The sequence below is a fragment of the Colletotrichum fioriniae genome (assembly GCF_027942845.1).
Source record: "Colletotrichum fioriniae strain IMI 355084 chromosome Unknown scaffold_14, whole genome shotgun sequence".
NCBI lineage: Eukaryota > Fungi > Ascomycota > Sordariomycetes > Glomerellales > Glomerellaceae > Colletotrichum > Colletotrichum fioriniae.
Window position 1 is genome coordinate 48323 of NW_027076850.1, and position 22023 is coordinate 70345.

A 22023-nucleotide genomic window follows, 5' to 3' on the forward strand; every position below is an offset into this window, starting at 1 on the left:
TATGTTTCTGGTAATAATTCATTCGATGGCTTGATTTCTCTATTGCTTCTTGAAGCTATTCCATCTCAGTGTATTCGCATCAGACGGGCTGCTTTTGCTTCACATTCGCCCGAAACTCGGGAGTGAAAGCCCCTCGAGGAACATCGGCAGTTTTAATTACGCCACTTCGCCCGCCTGTCATCGGAAGCTCTTGGCAAAATGCGCCAGCGGACACCTCATCGAAAGTCGAGATTTGGGTGCAAAGAGTGTAAGCAACGTCATGTAAAATGCGACGAGTCCCGGCCGGCATGCGTCAACTGCACGACTGCTCTCAGGAGATGCTCATACCTCGACACTGAGGCGGCAGTACCATCATCATCCACGTTCTCGTACCAATGTCCGAGCCCAGCAACATCAATAGAGTCATCAACAGCAAGCCCAGCGGTGCCCATCACCCCGCAGCAAGCGACTTGCCGTAACAATCATGTGCCGACAGAACCGTACGATCTCCGGCACATGGAATTGCTATACCATTTCGAGCATAACTTGGGCTACAGCCAAGGGTTCGGCGATACTCTCACGCGACAAAAGTACCAACAAATGTCACTGAAGCAAGCCTTCCGGGTCCCATTTTTGATGGACGAGCTTCTAGCTATAGCTGCAGCACACAAGAGCACTTTGCCGGGAGAAGATCAGGCCTTCTATCGCAGCGAAGCAACTCGACTACAGACGAGAAGCCTTTCACGTTTTACGGTGGCTGACGGCGATCTGTCTGATGAAGACTTCCTTACAGTATTCCTGTTTTCGACCTGGCTCGGTCAACACGTTCTCTTCGACACGTTTTCAATACCCGCTGATCTTCCAGTCATTCTGGATAAGCTAGTCCACTGCATGGGCCTCCATCGGGTCGTCCGGAGCGTCGTAGGGGGCTCGTGGGACAGGCTCCGGCTTCACTTTGATACCCATCTAGGTGCAGGGAGCCGCTTCGTGCAGAACATGATAATCAGAAGAGAACGGTACGAGACCGGCAACGAGTGTAGACATCTGCTGCGCCTCTTTGAAACGAGCGACCTCAACGATGCATCTAAAGCAGCGTGCCAGGAGGCTGTTGAGCACCTGCAGCTCATGTTCGACATTCATCGTAACACGGACATTCCTGCGGGTCGGCGGTACAGCACGGTACAGGAGTGGTCAATTCGGGTGCCAGCCGAGTATGTCAGCCTGCTCGACCAAAGACGGCCCGAGGCGTTGGTGGTGCTGGCTTATTGGGGCGTGTTGATGCACAAGGCGAGAGACTGCTGGGCTTTCGGAGGCGCGGGACAGACGCTCGTACGGTCTATCGCAGCTCATCTTGGGTCGTATTGGGGAGAACTATTGTCATGGCCAAAGGAGATGACAGAAGCTCCCGTCATTTCGATATCTGGTCCAACTTAAGCCTGTTATGAACAAAGTTCCGGAAGGCGAGGATTGGAGGTTAAATACAAAGAATCAGCTTCCTTCGCCCACTGTGAGGCGTGTAGCCATACCCCATGGAGTCTACCTCCGTCCTGTGATCGATTGCGACATGCTTTGTATAAACTCGGAGGCTGTCGACCCCACGAAGTCTCACTCTGGCAACTTTACATCCCCACCTATCCAAGACCCATGTTACCTTGCTCTGGGACGATGATCCCGAAGCACCACTGTATAAACTACGGTAGGATGGAGCAAGTTCGTGGAGCGGGTCCATGCCGGCTTCGGTAGGATCCTGGAGGGTCCGGCCCATATGTTGCCAACATGGAGTGAAGCAACCGGGAAAATCCTCAGCCCTGCCTAGGAGACCAATAGAAGCTAGATTGCATAAGTCCGCCTCTGCTGTAGCCCGTCGCCCAGAGTGTAGTGCACTGATTCGATATAACGAAACCTACTAGGCCCTAGAGGACCAGACTAATGCGCCTCTACGTGACTGTGAGTACTCGCTGGTGGAAGCTTGGTAATAGCAGCGATTGAAGACACAGGTAAGACAGTGATTGCTTGATTTCATTTCATTTGGGGTTTACGAGTAATATGTACATATCATGCTTCATTTTCTTGCAGTACCCAAAGTCCATACTGTGAAGACCTCAAACCAGTTTTTACGCTGTATTGGCATGCAGACTAAGGTATAATATGGCAGAACATAGTATAGTGACCAATTCGTTCCCGATAAAAGGTCGCCGACAGACTGGACCTTGCCATACGGAGTAATACCTGTGCTCACTCATGATGACTTGGCCCGCGGGGAAAGATAGACCTTCATCTCTGTCTTATGCCAGGTAGTAAACATCTTTTGCCTCCCTAACCAGCCTGCACTGTCAGCGTGTAACTTCATGTCAAAGTTCCACACAACACGGGCAATGATTGTCCGGATCTCGGCATAAGCCAGACTGTGGAATTGGTCAGCCACATTTAAGAAAAGGGGGAAACTGAAACCTACTTCTTTCCAATACAGTTCCTTGGCCCGAATGAGAATGGCTGGGCCGCTAACTTCTTGTCCGACTCGAACTCTGGGTCCCCAAGCCATCTCTCGGGATGAAATTCGTCGTGCTTACTGAAGTGAATCGGAGATCGGTTGACAGCCAGGTGGTGAACACCGACTGAGTAACCTGCAGGAACGAACTGTCCACAGACCATTCTTCCGCCGTCAGGGACCACACGAGGAAATGTCCCAGGGCCAGGAGGTCCCAGGCGAAGGGCCTCTTCAATGGCAGCATTGAGATAGCTCAGTCCAGCTGTGCTCTGGATGGTGATGTCGTCTTCGCTCTCAAAAGTGTTGCGGATCTCTGCAGTGAGCTTGGCCAAAGTTTGCGGGTTCTCGCAGAGGAGGTAGGTGGCTGCAGTCAGACCTGTCGCCGTGGTCTCACTGCCGGCAACGATGAGGACCTGGGCAGCGGCATAGATCTCCTCGGTTGACATGCCCTTCTCATCGCTCCCTTGCAAGATGTAGTACACTGTAGATATCATTAGTGGCCTGCCTTGATCGAGTCTAGTCGAGGTGGACCTACTGAAGTCGGGACGATCGGTCTCCTGCTCGAGACGGCGGTTCACACGCTCAACACCAAACTGGAATTGGGCAACTCTCGTCTTAATAAGACGGCGGGGAATGAGAAGCAGGAGCATCTCGGACAGCGGCGACGGGAAACGACGGGCAGCACGGAGGTAGGTGCCAGCCTGGAAGATATCAAAGACAGCATGCAGCCACCAGTGCCACTCAGCATCGCGCAGACAGTAGAAGGGTTCGCCAAAAGCTAGATCGCCAATGATGTCAAAGGTGGTAAAGTTGTACCAAGAGTTCATGTCCACGATAGCCGCGGACTTTGCGCTCCCACTCGATGCCTGCCCGTGGAGCTTGTGGATGAGAAGCTTGACATAGCCGGTGATGACAGACTCTTGAGCCTTGAGGGCCTTATCCGAAAAGGCAGGATTTTGGAGACGGCGCATACGCTTGTGTCCAGCATCGTCGGCTGTGAGGATATTCTCGACGCCATTGACATTCTTGTTCCACCACTGAGCATCTTTCTCAAAGTTACCTGTGCCCTCCTTATTGGGAAAGCCTAAATAGGCGTTGCGTTAAAACGACCGAGTGCCAAGTCGATGCTGATCTCTCTGAACGTACCATATATCGTTTGCCAAGCCTGGCCAGAAGTGTAAGACAGCTCGCCGGGGGCGATGCGGACCACCTCTCCGTACTTCTCGTGCCACTCCTTAACCTTCCAGTGGCTTACCCCACGAACATCAAAGAACAAGTAGTACGCCCTCGTCACACCGGCGAGCTTCGGACCGGGGTAGCGGCTGAGTGGGTGTAGAAAGGCATTGTAAAAGCACTTTGACACGACTCCCAAGAATGCCTGCGAAGTGCCCTGAATCAGCAGTCTGTCTCTGCCAGTCTCATGGCCACACCTACTGCGAGAGCCAAAAGGCTCAAAAGCGCCATTTTAACTGCCTTGGTCAGATGTGGTTGTAAGACCCCGCTGATCGTATTATTGCTTGCGAGGGGTCGTTGATGAAACAATTGGATCGAAAGAGCAACGCCGCGAGTCGAGTCTCCCAGGAGAGAGCACGGGGGTTCATACAAGGAGTAAATCGGGATGTGGAAAGGACGGCATGGCAACCCCAAAGGACCCCAAAGGGGGGCGATTGTTCGATGATATGACGCATAGCGGTACTCGTCGGATCGCTTTACGCCCGCATCGCGAGTCAGATGGTAGGTCCCTATCGTACGCGGTCCAATTGTGAACTTATCTTTTCCAATTTTCCAATTAAGCAACGCTTGAACTTCCGGTCACTACGTTCCACCGTTAGAGTAACCCCACGGCCGAAGCACTGGGAATGGGAGCGGATAAGCCCGAAGGCAGTTGAGCTTGCTTCCCTTCTTGGCAGGCCGACGTCGATGCTCATCTTGGCTTCTGGGGTAATCGTGGAGTGTGCCCTGACTCGTCGACAGTCCAGGTTAATTTATTATACTTTGGCCGAGTGCCGGGCCCGGTTTATGGTGCCGATATGGATAGATAGGTACCAGAAAGCTTCGATTTGTGGAGTCTTCCTCACTTAGAATGACAAAATTGCATTACTGCGATCCGAGCGGCAAGCTCCCGGCAAGGCCAGTCTCCAACGGTCGTGCCAAGCTGCTTAGTCAATGAGATAGTGTATGGGGGATTCTATAGTCGTCGTATAAGCAATTGTGATGAACTCCAAGTATTGATTAGCAACAAGATATACCTGTTTCGAAACATCCCCATGACATGGGCTTTGAGCGGGCAGTCTGGCTTATCTCCCCCCACTCCGACCTTCAGACAACCTAGCCGTGCATAGTCATGGTTGCCGGAGCATTCCTTATGGTCATCAGGCCATGTATGCTAACTAGTGGAGATCTAGGGTCGCGTTCTCTTGGGAAAATTCAGCTATTAGAAATTTGGAATAAAGGACTGCTCCGAAAACGGTTTCGTATCGAGATCACCTATGCCCGTCACGACAGGTTCACGGTTGTATCTATATCCGTATGGACCCCGTCAGAAGAAGGCCAAGAGTCACAGCGACCGAGACGTAATCTGGCCAACAGATACCCTAGATGTAGTCCCCATACAGGCGCGGATAGGTAAGAAGTAGTATGTGACTAAAATGTATTTCATCTTGATGTTTAGCATGACTTGACTCAGTCCTTGTAGAAGGCTCCCGCCGGCATGCAACCGCCACCTGGCGAGCATCGACCTTGGAAGCCGCGCCTTGGAAGCCGCGCTGCAATCGTGGAGCGTCAAGGATCCCCTGGTCGGTTCAAGTTATCACGAAACTTGACAGGCCTATGCCACACATTTACCTTGCATTCCCACGAGTCGACGACTTTGAACCCCAGTATCAACCTCCGCATCGGATGAACCAATGAGCTAGGCAAGAATCGTCACCTACGGATAGGCCCCAACGGCGATGGGATGGCAAAGTTGTGGGAGCTGAGGGGCTATTACAGTTATTGCTGTCGCGGGGTTTACGTCGAGGTATGTGATATAACACCAGCTAGATCGTTTAGGGGTTCTACCGAGCTGCCTTCGCTTTTGACCTTTCACTTTGATCTTTACTTCCCACCTTACTTTGCTCCAATCACTACGTTCTGCGCTGCGGCACAATATTCAGTATGGGTGAAATGATCATGTCAAATGAGCCCTGGGACTTCCTGAACTCCGTTTTGCGGTTTAGGGACGACGATTCCCAATTCTGGTGGGACAAGACGGGGCGCATGTTTTCCAAGCTCCTGAAGTACGCCGGCTACAGCACAGCAGACCAATACCGCGAGCTCAACTTTTACTCCCTGTTTGTCGCTCCTGAACTCGGCCCCTCACCAGATTGCCACGGCAATGTCAGGAGATGGAGAAGTCCCGGTACACCAGACTCTACTCCCATCGATTTCAGTTGGGAATGGGGTCGCGATAATCAAGCTGTAATTCGCTACTCCTTCGAGCCCATTGGTCTCCACGCTGGCACAGAGATCGACCCTCTCAACAGACACGCAACAAACGACTGGATCTTCAAGCTTCAGCAACAAAAGCTTGTTCCCAACCTGGACCTGGAATGGTACAACCACTTCACAAGACGGATCCTGCCCCATGGCACGCGGACAAAGACCGTGGACTGCTTCATCGAAGAGACAACGCCGAAGGCAGGCACAGTAGTGGCCCTCGACATCGAGAAGAGCGGGCCTGTCATGAAGATCTACATCTATCCCGGACTTAAGGCCGAAGAGCTCGGCATCACAAACCTCGAGCTTGTAGAGCAGTCTATTCGTAGCCTTCCGACCGACCAGTTTCAATCACTCGGCGCCGAGCCCCTTCTAGACTTCCTTAGAGAAGGGACAAAGAAATACAACTTCGAGACGGGCATCCTCGCCATCGACTGCCTCGCGCCGAAAGATGCTCGCATCAAGGTGTACATCAGAGCAAAGCACACAACCTTCGAGTACATGATGGACTGTCTGACCCTCGGGGGTAAGCTCGATATGTCGGGCGAGGCGATTGATGACCTCAAAGACTTTTGGAAGACCTTCCTGGCGGACGCACCAGATGTTCTCGATGATGATGCCCCCGGACGTGCATCGCCGGGCTTCTACTACACCCTCGGATGTGGTAAAGCGATCTCACCAAAGGTGTACATCTCTCCCAACTATTTCAGCAAGAATGATGTAGATGTCCTTGCCCGCCTTCGCAAGTTCTTCTCTACCCGTCGGTCGGACTCAATGATGGACAACTACGAACAAGCCTTGAATGATATCTTGTAAGACCCTCTCAACCCACTTGTCGCTCACAATTGCTGACGAATCTGTTAGTGGGCGCAAAACTCTGGAAACTCGTTGTGGTAGTCATTACTACGTCGGATGTGCTTTGGCCAAGGGGCAATTGAGGGTGGTGACATATCTCAGCCCCCAGTCATTTGACTGCGAGAAGGACATGATTCAGGCTCGGAGGCCATGACAATGAATGAGTGATGAGATACTTGGCTGGTGTATAGTGGTGTAGTTCTTTTTTATTATTTGATATCCGATGTACTTCATGACGTTGATGACTTTTATTTGCCCATCATTCTAAATCCTCTATTAGCATGAATGTGCATGTCGTAAAGTCCGAGCTTCCCATCGGGACGAACGTTTGGTCCGTGTTTAGAAGTGGTGTTGAATTTGGTTTTTTAAACTCCGCGTTATCTGCACGATGGCAGCGTACAACGTTGTATCACTTCTTGGCGAAATGCTGACAGGCAGAAAACTGACTGGGTTCGTAAATTAACACACGTGTGACGCAAACCAAATGGGACTCTACGAGAACAGAGTTTGCTGTCATCCTGTCACTGCTTGCAGATTTAAACTCTATAAGCTCTCGGATGGAATCTACGTCATTATTCTATTCCTCTTAAGTGAGTTTCTATCTATGTTCTCCCCGTCGGGGCGCTTAGCTCTGTCGCCGCCTTTTCCAATAGATCGCACGCTCTCTTGGCACCACCCTGTGCATTGAGCTCCTCTCCAATTCTAGTCGCATTCTCCTTGTAACTTGCTTCATTGAGCACCTTGTGAACTGCATTGCGAACCTGATCCACTGAGGGAGTATCGGTCTTCAGATCAATACCCGCCCCAACCCAAGTCACTCGCGCAGCTGTGTCCTTCTTGTCTTCCGAAGTTCCGGCGCAGACAAGAGGAACGCCGTGTGAAAGGGCCTGCGTCACGCTGCCGTATCCACCATTCGTTACGAGTAGGCGGCAACGTGGAAGGAGGAGGTCATAGGGAACCCAATCCGCGATGCGGACGTTACCCTCAATCTTGACCCTATCGCGAATCTCGTCGGCAAGTTTGGATGGCACAACCAGCAAGTGACTCTTGTCGTCCTGCAGCGCTTTGATGGCGGGAATGATAAGTGAGGTCGGGTCCATGGCAAACGTGCCCTGTGTGATTCCAATAATGGACTTGGCGGCGAGGACATCTTGCCACCATGTTGGCACACCAGCATTTGTACCTGCAAGACGTGTAACCAGAGGTCCGACATATCGAGCCTGAGGAAGAATAGGCTCGGGGCCCTCCTGGAATTCCAAGGAAGGACACGAAGCCTGGATGTGCAGGAAAGGACTGTAAGAATACGTGTCTGTGACATTGAGGGCAGGCAGTCCGAGTTTTTCTCTCTCCGGGTTAATTGTAGGCAGAACCAGTTGTGGTTGACTGATGAGCAGTCCCAAAGCAGATTGAGCAGCATGCTCGATGGGCTCAGGCCGTATGTCGGGCAGATACAACGGCACAACCCCCAGAGTTGCGTAGGGGGGAATCTCGCCCAGCTCGTAGAGCGCTGCGACACCTTGAGGTAGAGCGTCGTTGAGAACAAAGTCTGGCTTGAATGTCTTCAGGACTCGGCGGATATCAGCGACTTGCGCCGTGACACGCCCTCGGAACATGACTTCTGCCGTCTCGGCCATATCTTTCGGGTTGGCACCCTCCAAGTTGGCATCTACTTTCATAACTTCCTCGGCGGCGACGAAGTTTGCTCCCGATGCAAGGACTCGCTGCTCCTGGGGCGCTATGGTTGTCCAAACGACTTCATGGCCACGTTCAACCAACTCCTTGGCGACGGCCTGCATCGGCAAAACATGGCCGGTGGCAGAGAAACAATGCAACAAGAACTTGAGCGGTTGACGAGTTTTGGTGGCCATCGCCGTAGCCGAGGCCGTCCCGTCTGGTGTTGAAAGGTGCATCGTGTTCACAGGGCGGTGTAGTTAAACAGTGCTATGGCGATGATCTGCTGAATTTGGTGATTGGACGAAAACCTGGCGTATTCAGTTGGCATTGCAGCACGAAAGAAAGACACATAATTATTGCATCTAGCAGGTATTATGAAACTATCGATATACCTCAAACTCTAAAGCTCCTGATTCGTTTATACGTGCCGATTTGTCAATACCAACAACACACCACATGATTGTAGGATAAGACCACCCATAATCGACCCATGGCAAGGATAAATCGAGATAGCTATCTTGACAATATCTTTGCAGAGTGCTGATTGAAAAGTACCATGCGGGTCGAGATACGACGTTACAAATTCAATTATTACCCCGGACATTGGGAACCCACACGCATGAGTCGGGGAGCATCACGAGTCATTGTCGTATTGATTGAGTTGATAACGAGCCGGGGGCTGTTGGGGTAGGTAACCCGGCAGTTGCGATGGGGTCTATCAGCGGAGAGACATTTGGAGGTTACGAGTAAAAGGGTCAGCGACACCGCGCTGGTTACACCATCATGCCAACAAGCTTTACTGCATCCTTCACAGATTTGTCAAAATGTCCCGAGCTGTCGATAGACTTCCCGCTCCCGCAGAGGGCCGTTCGATGAAAGTTATTGGACTCGGTCCTAGCCGGTAAGAATTACAGAGAAGGCTTGATACCGAGGTTTGGAGTCACGTAACTCATCTATTTACCAGTACTGGAACTCTCGGATTATGGCAAGCATTGAAGACTTTGGGGTATACACCCTTCCACATCTCAGAGCTCCTCCCGTATGGCTTTCAGCAGATGAGAGCACTTCAAGAGGCTATCATCGCCAATGATAGCGACAAGCCATTTCAACGAGCTGAGTTTGACAAACTCTTCGCCGGTTATGATGTAAGTTCAGGTGCACCGACTTTAAGAACTGGTTAGAGGGACTCGCCTAACATTTTTACCTCTTCAGTGCATTGTCGAAAGTCCTTGCTATCTTTGTCCAAATATCATCAAAGAGTATCTGGAAGACCCAGATGTCAAGTTTATATTGACGGAGCGTACCCCAGAGTCATGGGCCCAATCAATCGCGGGATCCCTCGGAGCCTATCATGCAAAGCTAGCGAAGCCGCCTTTGTCAATCGCCAGGTACTTTGACAGCTTCATCTGGGAGCTGACTGCACTGTTCAAAGCCATGACATACAGGTGGTCTGGCGGCCTGGAGCCTAGTGACCCTGGCTTCAATGAAGCACTTTCCAATAGCTATGTCGAGTAGTGAGTCATCACCTTGCGCTTCCAAATCACTAGAAGCAGATGTTGACGTTTGTAATAGCTTAGAGAGTGTGAAAGCAATTGTGCCTTCTGACAAGCTTCTGGTTTTGAATCTTGAAAAGGGATTCGGTTGGGAAGAGATCTGCACGTTCTTAGGGAAAGACGTGCCCGAGGAACCTTACCCGCGCATCAACGCCATGTCCGACTTTCATGTTGCCGCAGAGATGGTGGTCTCTCCCGCGATCAAGAAGACGATGCGAATTATCACTTCGTCAGCGGTTGCTATTGCTGGTGTTGGAATTTGGTACTGGCAGAGAAAGAGGTAGCGCTCAAGGCCTCAAGCCCAGTAGCTTTTTACGACAACTGTGTAGTCATCAAGCACTTCAATGAGAATTGTGATACCCATGATATAGGTGCGGGTTGTTTTACTCAGAGTTCTTGAATCCAAGGCGATACGACACCAGTATCATTGAACAATTAATTGCAACTGCCTCTAGTTGTCCGGAATCATGACCTTGATTCAAAGGAGTTATCAAAACTACTTAATCTCATACACGAATGAGTCAGAAGCCATCGGAAATGGTATCAGGTCTGGGCTTGTCCAAGTACCAAAAGCGGCAATGAACTAATCTTGGAGTCTATCTGGAACCTTTGGGGTCGAAGGCCGAGACCTCAACTTCAAGCCGCATACCAGGTTGACCAAGCTTTGAGGCCCCAATACCGGTAAGAATTGGCGCATGGTTGGGAACCCACTTCTTCATGTTCTCTACCATTCGGCCAAGGCCATCTTCAGTCCAGGCCTCGTCAAGTGCATACAAGCGGATGCGGAAGACTTGGGACCAACCTTGGCCGCCAGCTTCTTTCAAGGTGATGTCAACATTTTCAAATGCTTGGTCGATTTCCTGCATGAGATTACTGGGAACCTCTCCAGTCTTCGAGTCCCAACCGCCTTGAATTTGGTTTAGTGAGCGACATATTTGGACATAATACACTCCTTGCTTGCACCTACCTTGACCGGATATCTCAATGTTATCTCCAACTCGAACTGCTTGGCTGTAATGCATCTCCTTTAACAGTTTCTCGCCATATCCATTGTACGAGAAGTACTGAAGACCCGACATTTTGAATTTGATGGAGTGAGCGATTACAACGATAGTAGGAAGTTCGTGCAGATGTGAGAGGAAATGGTGTAAAATGGTTGGTTTCTTGTTAGTGAAGATTATTCTCGGTGACAAAAACCTGCCCAATGCTTCCAATCGAGTTTTCTACCGGTCTCTCTACTGGCATATACCTCTTTCACAGGCTTTATTTGACTTAATCGCACATAGTGCTACGTTCGCTAAACTCACGGTCATGCTCACTAGATGCAAGTATCGTCAGTTTGGGCCAACAACCTTGGTGGTGCGGCTAAACTCCTGTAGCCGGCTGATTAATGTTATGACTGAGACGTGCTTACGCCAAGCCCTTTTTCCTCCAACATGGTCCAGATCAGGTCTTGGGCAAGCTTAGCGCCGAGAGAATTGACAGCGGACGAGCAGCCAAGGATTGCGTCTTACTAATCTTGAGGAAGAATAGTGTTTTAGACCATTAGGACTACCTCAAAGTCGGGCACACCATCAGTCCGAGTTCTTCTTGTGGCGAAGCCAAGCAGCGAAAGAAGCGGAGGCCAAGACAATTTTCAAAGCAACTTAAGGGATACCTTAAACATGGGAGCACATATGCTCTGGCTCTGTTGCCTGTGATGGCTTGCTATCAATCACCCTTGGCGGCATTCCATGAGCAGAGAAGAATTCGACGGCCAATTTCCGGCCTACATGTCTTGAATCAAGGTGTAGACGATTTGCAGTCGTCTGCCCAGATCATTTTCATTTGGCCATGCTTGTACTCCGTCGCTTCCGTCGGGGAGATGACCTGTCTAAGTCGGTTAGGATGAGGTAAGACAAAGTTTCACCTTTTGGGTAGAAGATCTGCCTTTCACGGGCCGGGCACTGGCGCTGAGACCTTGGAACCGTGGCGCATTCGACATGATGGGGAGTGAATTTATAAACGTTTCTATCATTCCAAGAAGCTAGCGTCACCCCATAGGTCCCATTCATCGTGAGAAATCTGAGCCGGCGCTATCGGCATCATGCGCCGGATCTTTTATTCACGCATTGGCGATGCGGCCAGGCTCCGAGACAATCCTCAGCGTCCAGAATAGTCTTGAGGTACGGGCCTACCAAATATCATGCCCATAATCTCCAGATTCTCGTTAAGGCCAGAGCAATACCAGACGCAGCTATAGGCACGATCAGATACCTCATGATCCTCACCGCAGCCATTAGCCCTCTCTTCACCTCCCTCTGTTGGAAATCGTGCATCCGCAGCTCAAATACTTTGCCACCATTAAGATGTGGAAAAGGCATGTCCGATATCTCCTTGTCGAGGAATATGCACAATGGCTCCCATTCCGAACCAAGCTTGTACTCTAACAGGCGTTCTTTAGAAACAAGCTTCCGTATTTTCTCGGAATGCTCTTGGCATATCATCTTGGCGTTTCTTTGCCATTTCGTTTGATTGTTGCAGCGGAACATTGCGTATTGCAGATCCCGTGTAACCGTAACGGGCTTCAGCGTCTGAAGAGGCTCGATCAGATGAAGTACAGCCCACATCTTCCAGATAAAGAAAGACCTGATGATACCTTCGTCATATGACTTGTAGCATTTACTCACATCTCGTTTGACAAGCACAACTATAGTCTAAATAGCTAGATGAGCCAGCTAATCTTTGTGGTTGTGGTAGGAGTGGGTCACCGCAGGACAGGTCTGGAGGAGCTTCTCTACAAACCCGATCGCCGGATTATCTGAGATAACAGCCCATTCTCCTACCAAATCATTAAAATCTTTGGTCGTAAAGAGCTTGCCCTTTCTGTGATACTTGGCTTGGACTGCATCGAACCAGCGGAGATGATCTTGCGGTCTTTCCATATAAGCGAACCCGTGGTATGTCGGCATTCTAAACTCTTCATATGCGGCCTTCATGGAAAAGCTACACATCCGAGGAAGACTCATGTGCAAAACTTGGACAGTGAATCTTTGATCCATGCTGGGACATATTTGTGAGCGAATGCAGCAAAAAGCATTGAAATGCTCGAGAATGTAAACTCCAAAGATTTGGGGAAGCAACTTTTTTCCAGGTCAAGTTTCTGCGCCGCTTCTCAAGTTCTCAATGCCCATAAACTTTTGTAAGCTGACTGCAGTTTGAAAGTCCTGCTTGAAAATACCACATTATCTATGCGCCATAAGTCTTCGGATGACCTTGTCTTGGTCGCTCGTTCCTAATTGAGGTTCCCTTGTGCTTCTTCAGTTGATCTGTCCAATCATAATTAGTCGACCGTAAACATCGTGACGAATTACACCAAGGCTTCAACGCCAAAGCCCTCAATATAATGCATGCCGCCATTCGCGTCAATCCGACCACATTCGCGCTGCGGGTTCCAGTCTCTGAGACTCCATTAATAAGGTCATTATCGTCCAACCAAGTATCTAAACACGTGAGATATGCGGGGGTGAGCGGGATGAAATCAGTCTTCTGTAAGCAGCATGAAATTGCTCAGCTCCAGAATCAAATCATTTTGATTTGCAACCTTGGATGTGAACACATGATAAGAGTATGTACCTTGGATTATAGTAATTAATAGCAAATCGTCAACGCGCTGACTCCGATTCTTCATTGGTTCTGTGGCAGTATTTCTTATCCATCTGCGACAGCGAGCGACCTTCTGACCTTCATTCATCAACGGATGTCGGTATGGATTCTTGCAGAAAATTCCTTGCAGCGCACTCATGCCATAGAAAACACTCCAAACAGCGCCCGAATTCAAGTCGTCTCCTTCCAATACAAGGAAGCGTCCGCCTGCCTCTTTTTGTAAAATATAGTTATACTTTACCTTGGCGGGTTCCTTGCACGTGACCTGAAATCTCGGAGAACCTTGGTGGCTGGATTAACTTCTAGTCCTTAGTCACAGCAACATGGGTACGTTATCCAACTTCTCTCACAATTATCACCTTATTCTTGCCTTGGTCGATCGCTTTCAATTCGCATGATCAGTTAGAAAATCAACGCGCCAAAACAGCATGTCGTGGTCTGCTACGCAGCAAGACGCCGAGCGACTGGCCCCGGTCGCGCAGTCATGGCATCAATACGAGCTAACGACCAATTCTTGGGAGATAGTCAAAAACCACGACGTCGACAGTCCTCCACCCATCGTACCTCAAGATACCACCGAATCAAGCCCTCGTTTTGTTCTCGCCACGTGGAACGTGGAGGCATTTGATCGAGAGCCTGCCCGCCGCATCACCTCAATTCTCGACCAACTTCTGAACCATTCGCCTTCACCCGATGTCATCTTCTTCCAAGAAGTGTCGATAACAATGCTGAGTGCGTTGCTAAACAACAGCACAATTCGCGACAATTGGTATTCCAGCGAAAAAGACTCACAGAACTGGATAGGCGCTCCTCTCGCGGCTTTCGCCACCATCACTTTCCTATCCAAGGCCAAATTTGGTCACTTCGGCAGAGTAGCTCTGGCGAGTCTAGACGGGTCTCGCGGATCAAGTATCGATCTTTCTACAGACGGGATGCGCTGTGCAGTGAGGTGTTCGTACCATCGCGGCAGCCGGGGACTCAGACGATCACATACAAGCGGCTCCAACTTGTCAACGTGCATTTGGACTCTCTATCCAATGGGGCGGCATGCCGTCCAGCTCAACTTCAGTGTGTCGGATCACTTCTGCACGAAGTTGGCCATGGGCTGGTAGCGGGGAGACTTCAATCCTGTCACTCCACATATCGATGCAAGCCTGGTGGAAGACAATGACCTCCTCGACGCCTGGAAGGAGTTGAAAGGCGAGGAGAATGGGTACACATGGGGAGTTAATGGTACCGAAAGATTCCCAGCGAACCGGATGGACAAGGTTGCAACGGTGGGGCTCAGACCTCTGCATATCGAAGTTTTGCATCCGATGCAGGTACTTTTGCCGGGCGAAGATGGCTCTGTTCCATGGAGCGACCACTCTGGGCTCAAGTGTACTTTCACGCTTGCCTCGCCTTGAACAGGCCAAATTGCAGAGGCTAGAATGATGCAGATGGTCATAACTTCGTGAACTACCTTATTGCTGCAGGTGTCTCTTTAGTTTCACAATGTTTTCTTCACTTTAATCGTCCTGTGCTCTAGCTGCGTCAGCGCTAGCACCAACGTCAGCAATAAGCGACGTAGCTGCCTGGAAACCCCCTCACAAGTAAATTGGCGACGAACAATCACAGAAGACGAAGCTTGTTGGCTTACCCCAGATTTTTGAAATTCTTCATTCTTTACCTCAATCTTTGGTTGACTCGACTTTCCTCTCACGACTCCCATGCGATTCACTTCCACGCTTATTGAAAAGGGCCAACACGACCCGCGACAGCTGGGTTCCCTATCGAATTCTTGTGGACACTGTATTCATTGAGACATTTGGACATCGGCTTTGTGCCTCATCATGGAGCATCTTCCGATACCCCGCGACCCAATTGGTGGGCATCCGAAGATAGCATTGGGTACCAAACAGTTTCATAAACCTGGACCTTTTCTCGACTACCTGACACAACACAGTGAGGTTCTCAACGCACAGTATCCACATGTTCCGACTCAAGCCGATGCCCTTCAAGGGCGGTTTACAGCCGGTATATCGCATATGCAGGTCATTGACTACTACCAAGGCTGGTTATTCTGCTCTTTTCTTCAGGAGTTTCTGGGCGACTTGTACAAATGGCAAAGTTATACATCTTGCACATACAACGATCAAGGAAATCTCGAAACTATCAGCCTATCTACGCAGACCTTGCACGAGGACCTGGCATCAGTACGTGCAAATGGGCCGCTGGCATCCATCCGAACCGGCGATGCATATGAAAAGCACCTCAGCAAATGCTTGGATCGAGCATTCGAGGCCTTCGATGAGATCGAGTTCAGATTCCCAGGCTTTTCAGCGGCCTTTGCCGATGAAATTCTTTGCATGGCCAGCTTGGCTGAGACATTAGACTCTGCAGTCCAGACTGCCCTCGTTCACGGACCAGTCGCCGGTAAGCCACACCCCCCCCCCCCCCCCCCCCTTAACCCATTAACAGCTGGCAAGTTCTAGACCCTGGAGCTTATGCTGATGCGATCTCTTTCTACAGAAATGGACCGAGATGTACAGCACTTCCCAGAGTCAGCCAAGCGCCCCTGGTTCTACAAAGTTGCCTCGATGCTTGATTTGTCTTCGGGCGGCAAAAAGCTCGCAATGATCAACGCCGGCTGGTGCCCTGGTGATATCACTAAGATCGGCGAAAGCTTCAATACCATCGCCGCTTTCTACTACTTTAGCAAGTTCAAGGCGGATTCAACAGTGGCAGACTCACACAAAGAATGTCCCGAATATGGTTGCGGTCTCAGAATACCGGCAGAGCCTAAACACATGAGTGAGGGTTGCGACTGCCCGGGAATGGTTTCTTTTTGATGAGGAAAACCTTATAGACATCTACCAAAAGGGCGATGTCCCTTGCTTTTCTATTGGAAGGCTTGAAGACGGCAGTTTGGGCATCGCTCTCAGTTCCTGCAGCATCGACGAAGAGTCGCAGAAGGACCCCAACAATCATTACGTCGCTCTCTCACACGTATGGTCAGAGGGTATGGGCAATCCAGCGGCGAATGCCCTGCCCTTTTGTCAGTTGGCTTACGTACAACACTGGGCGATGATGGCATACCAAGTCGTGGAAGAGAAAGAAGCAGACGAATCTAAGGATGGCACAGGGATCATGATCCAAACGAAACCCAAAATACGCCAGCTCAATATCTGGATTGACACTATGTGTTGTCCTGCGACTCCTGGATATGGGAAGAATCTCTGCCTCTCCATGATGCGAGAAATCTACTCAAACGCCAATGTTGTCATGGTGAGAAGCGCAGTGCTTGGAGCCTTGGAGATAGGCGACATTGTACGGGATCCATCTAGGGGGGTGATGGACGTCGCAGCACAGGTGTACCTATCTCCTTACATGCGCAGGATGTGGACATTACAAGAGGCAGTCCTAGCTGGAGCCTCCAGAGCTCGAGGCATTGGCGACCGGCTCTGTCTGTCATTCGCTGATGGCATCCTCTCACTCGAGTCAATCATCAACCTTCTAAAGCAAGCACCCCGACAAGAGGCCTTGTTGGCATACCGTTTCATGGCAGAATTCCGCGATCTCAGCACTCATATGTGGCAGCTGGGGGACGATGATAACGAAAAGCCAATGAAGCACAATCTGAAGGGGTTTGACTTCTTCTTGAACATGCTCACCGTTGCCTTGAAATACCGCAACGTCACGGTTGCGTCCGACGAGGTGATTTGCTTGGCTACGCTGCTGAATCTGCGTATCAACAGCACACAGGGAGTCGTACCTCTCATTGGTCACGGAGAGACTCCAGAGGAGGGCATGTGTGAGTTGTGGAGGAGGCTCCAGGCCCTCGGCGGGAGTCTGCCATCTGACCTTATCTTCTCCTCTGTCCCGCGTGTTCAGGTGCCAGGATACCGGTGGGCACCCGCAACTCTTGTCCAGTACGCGAAACACGGCAATCTTTACGTTTCTCATTCCAGTGCGTATCCGGCGAAGATTACCGACAAGGGTCTACACGTGAGGCTTCCTGGGGCGCGACTCACGAGTCTGGCTGCCTCTGGTTCATTTGGCAGGTTACTCCCAAAGGTATCTGCGAATGGCGAGAAGGATATCCGTCCGAGAGATGAAGCCACACCCCCTTCGGTATTCTTGGCAAAGTTACAAGTAGATGAAGTTGGGTGGTTCGCTGTCAGAATTCACAACGACTCCAATTCAAGCCAGAGGCTAAGTCTTCTCCAACTTCTCGGAAGCAAGTCAGCAGCGTTGATATACCAAAATACCAATATCAGCGGGCCAGGTCTGCTCGTTTCAATTGCATCGCCACCGTCAGATCTGAGCGCTCTCGACATCCTGAGTCTGAACCAGGAGCCCCTCCAAAGCACAAGTGAATTTTCGGTAAAGATAATACCACTCAGCGGCGGGGCTAGCATCATTGCTGAAGCAGCCAGCAACTGTGTCGAAGAGCTAAACCGAAGGGTTGTGGCTGAATCAAGACAGCGGGGAGGCGGAGATACCGTTGAGAACGTCTGGGAAGATGCGCTTGTCATTGCCGACCTATTCAAGCAAACGGCCGAGATAACTGTGGAAGAGTCCAGTGCAGCCCTGAAAGAAGCCTTGTATTTCGAGGTGTTGTCTACGAAAGCCTCTGCCACTTACGAGGCCGCCACCGAGCGCTTCATGCAGTATGTGCGCCAGGTGGCGTACTTTGGCGGCGGTATAAGGTGCGAGTCGTATCCGGAGGACCAAGACTGGTATGTGGATTGATTCTGGTCTGAATCGGGGTTAGGCCTTCGTGGGGTCGGTGGCATTACCACATCGTAGGCAGAGCTTGAGTCCCTTCGGACTGGACGAAGTTCTTCCAAATCATATATCCGAAGGGTGACGAAGGCTAGTATGGGTTGCCTTCATATAAGTCTTTTAATCGAACGGCCGAGATCATTGTTGGAATCGATCCTGATGTTGGATCGAAGAGAATCCCTTTGCGCGGGCGTTGAACCTGGTCTTCAACTAGATCTAGCCTCCACAGAAAGGCCCATCATTGTAGTCTAGACTGCTTAGGTATTTTAGGTAACCCGAGTGCCCGAGTGGGGAATTTAGAATCTGACCTTGAATTGTCTAAGTCACAAATGGGAGGTCTCTTGTACCTCTGTCTTGAGCACCTAGCTCCTGGTGGCTTTGAGACACCCAGATAGCCGAGAGTGATGGTCGACCAGCGGGGCCACGGACACTTGCTCCGTATCATTCTAGGTAATAATTTAAACATGCCCATGACGTTTCAATCACGGAAACAGATAACCTCATGTGAGACAATACTTACTTCACGGGTGGCTTGGCAGATCGGCGAGATTGTATCGCGTGCCCGGTCACGATCTGGACAAGCTTGCACAACGTCATATCTCCAAGATGCATAAAGTTACAACATCTATCTGACTGCAGTCTTTATATAATCCCAGTGAAAGATGAAGTTGCCAAAATTTGACACACAGTGGAAGATTTGGTCAATTGTACATGTATGCTGGGTCAATTATTATGTGTAAGGTATAATGCGTAGAGCCCTGGAAAAAGAGCTCCTCGCCGTTCGGGGCGTTCGGCGTGAACACCGTCGTCTCCCGGCGGTCTGGTGCTCGTTACACGAATCTTTGAGACATTCAAATGTACGAGTCATCTGAGTTATCCGCGTAAACCTTCATGAACATTGAATGCCTTTCTCAACTTACTCCCACTACCCCTCCAAAGGAGGTACATCGATCGCAACCAGCCATGCAATGGCCGCCACCTCAACCCGAAGTCTATGTAGTTTGTGCCACACTCATGGCTTCCACGTATGGCGTATTGGAATTAGATTTACTCCTTTCATTTCCTCCCACAAAGCACTCGCATGGAGTGTAGGCGGGCCGCCGAGCCACAAGGCCTTCCATATTCTGCGCCTTAATCCAATTGGTTTGCCCAATCAAGACATCCAGTAGGCGATCAAGTCGAGACAGACTGATCTAGGTCGTGAACATAACATTGCATGCCCATTCCTGTCAGTCTGATGGGCTTTCGAACAATCAGCCAGCATGAACTCCATTGTTCCTCTTGCTATGGAAACGGCTGGTCGGAGCACATCTGCAAGCGGGCAATCAGATGGCAAAGACTTGGCGATAGAGAATAAACTGATCGATGTTGTCGAGGTGGTCATAGATCCGCCTAGACATCCCCGCCTGGACTTCTTCGAATCAATTTGAACGCATGTAGAATGGCCGTTTCGACGATCGCTCTCTTTGAAGTAGCTTCTGCTGCCATTCTATACTTGTCTTTTTACTCTTAATGGAGGAGGCGTATCGCTCAGGACACGGAAGAGCGGTCCTGGGAAGACTTTTGGGGACTCCCCTATCTTTCGCCCATCAAGGACCGAGCCTTGGGGTGTAGAATGCTCAGTTCTTAAGTGAACATGTCGAAAACTACAATTTTATGGCGGCTCATCCTGCCGCCGCTGCTTCTAGGAAGCAGCAGTCTGGCGCAATCATGCCTCGAGGCGCTCAACAATAATCAGGTCGACGCGTGTGTGTGCTACTCCCTAGAATATGTTGTCAGTTACGTCGCCTACATTGCTGTTTCTACGTCATACACGTCAAATTGCGAGGCTCTGCCCACGATCTCGGCCACCACATCCGCCGCGCCTCCGCTTCTAGAGAGTAACCGTGCAGGTGCAAACTACTCAGGGTACGTAACAATTAGCAATGGAGTTTACACTGGAACGGACATCTTAGCCGGGCCGACTACGAGAGCAATTTTGGGACCCGATGGATCGGGGACATTGGTAGTGGAGGATCCGCCTTCGTATACGACAGTTTCTCGAACTGGTACGGCAACATTCAGCCCCGGATCACTCCCGAACGTCGTCAACTCCACAAGCTTTCTGACTACAAATCCCATCACGGCACCACGAACCATTTTGGTTGCCAACCCCACGCCGGGGGCTTCCACAGCTTCTCAAGGAACTGTGGTTGTTGCAGTGCCTGACCCGAGGTTATACAACACGAGCACACTCGCTTACTCTGGGTCCGATCCCTTCGGCGCAATTCGAACGACCATTTCAACTATCGCCGAGTCTGGCTTTATGCCTGGGACCTACGTCGTCGCTGTCGCCACGACGACAGTACCAGATGTGTCCTACGATGCTTCTACGGTTGTGTATACTGGAACAGCCGTTCTTTCGGGCCCAACCGTCGTGTCAGTCATTCAACCCACGGACGGGAGTGGTCGAGGAACTGTGGTGATTGGAGTTCCGCCGACTGGAGTTCCCCCTCCTCAGGTGACGTCGATAGTTCCGTATGAGGGCACGAGTTCTATTACAGCACCGACGACGATTCTCAACAGGCCCTTCGACGGCACGGTGCCGGGAACCGTCGTAGTCGGACTACCACCGTCATCTTTCATCACGCAGACTGTGCCATTTACGGGTAAAGAAGTCCTTACGGCCCCAACCACTATCTCGATAGCACCGCCAAGCGGCTCTCGACTTGGTACCGTTATCATCGGAAGTCCATCAGCCACATTCTTGGCCAGCTTCGTTCCTTTTACAGGATCTACCCAGGAAACACTGTCTGTGATCCAGCCTACAGGCACATCTCCAGGAGTCGTAATCATAGGGCTACCCGGAGATTCCAATCCAAATGTCGAGGATCCCACGTCTGCTGCTTCGGCGCCTCAGGTAACGCCGACCCGATACGTCACGTCGATTGTGACCTACACCCCCGCCACAGATGCTCCTAGCACACCATCGACCTTGGCTGTCATAGACGGTACGGTTATCATTGGGTTACCTCGTATCGCATCTCCAGCTGCGACTGGCTCAGATTCTTTTATCACTTCGGCGAGAAGAGGGCCCTTTGTCACTTCTATTGTCGACTTCACTCAGGGTGTGGACTTGCCGACAACTGTTGATCCTGTAGGAACCATTCCTGGAACGGTCTTTGTTTATGCCTCATTGAGAGATGGGAATTCGGCAAGTCGGTTCGTTACTTCCGAGGTCGTGTTGCTTGGAACAGCGGCTGGCTCGGCGCCCACGACAATCTCCGTTGTGCAACCAACAAATGGACTTCCCGGAACCTTGATCATTGGCAGGCCAGCAATCTTTGTGACTTCGACTGTTTCTTGGACAGGCTCGGTTCCTTTACCATCCAGAACAACAGTTGCAGTCGTGGCCCCCTCAGGAGACAGCCCGGGCACAGTGTTCGTTGCGGATCCCACGGCTGTGGATAGACAATTTTTAACGTCTTATGTTCGACTCTCTGGTACCCAGGAAGAGGGCGCTGCAACAACGTTAACTCTGATACCAGGCCAGGGCACTTCGCAGCCAGTCATCGTCATTGGAGTTCCTGGTGACTATATAACTTC

The 22023-nt window shown here is 50.7% G+C and overlaps 4 protein-coding genes across 4 annotated transcripts; 2 read left to right on the top strand and 2 right to left on the bottom strand.

The window, feature by feature from the left end:
* Positions 1–2430: 2430 nt before the first annotated feature.
* On the bottom strand, positions 2431–3931 carry N0V96_010212 (uncharacterized protein; the record flags this gene model as incomplete). The annotated part of the gene is made up of 4 exons (XM_053195684.2): positions 2431–2948; positions 3003–3551; positions 3614–3845; positions 3902–3931. The coding sequence occupies 4 exons, from the start codon at positions 3929–3931 to the stop codon at positions 2431–2433; spliced, it is 1329 nt and encodes a 442-aa protein (XP_053047023.1).
* A 1692-nt stretch (positions 3932–5623) lies between these two features.
* Positions 5624–6760, top strand: N0V96_010213 (uncharacterized protein; the record flags this gene model as incomplete). Its single annotated transcript, XM_053195683.2, has 1 exon — positions 5624–6760. One exon carries the CDS (start codon positions 5624–5626, stop codon positions 6758–6760), a length of 1137 nt encoding a protein of 378 aa, XP_053047022.2.
* Positions 6761–7401: 641 nt separating this feature from the next.
* On the bottom strand, positions 7402–8709 carry N0V96_010214 (uncharacterized protein; the record flags this gene model as incomplete). The annotated part of the gene is made up of 1 exon (XM_053195682.2): positions 7402–8709. One exon carries the CDS (start codon positions 8707–8709, stop codon positions 7402–7404), a length of 1308 nt encoding a protein of 435 aa, XP_053047021.2.
* Positions 8710–15642: 6933 nt separating this feature from the next.
* On the top strand, positions 15643–18405 carry N0V96_010215 (uncharacterized protein; the record flags this gene model as incomplete). Its single annotated transcript, XM_065758880.1, has 4 exons — positions 15643–15687; positions 15843–16086; positions 16183–16391; positions 16885–18405. The coding sequence occupies 4 exons, from the start codon at positions 15643–15645 to the stop codon at positions 18403–18405; spliced, it is 2019 nt and encodes a 672-aa protein (XP_065612403.1).
* Positions 18406–22023: the final 3618 nt, after the last annotated feature.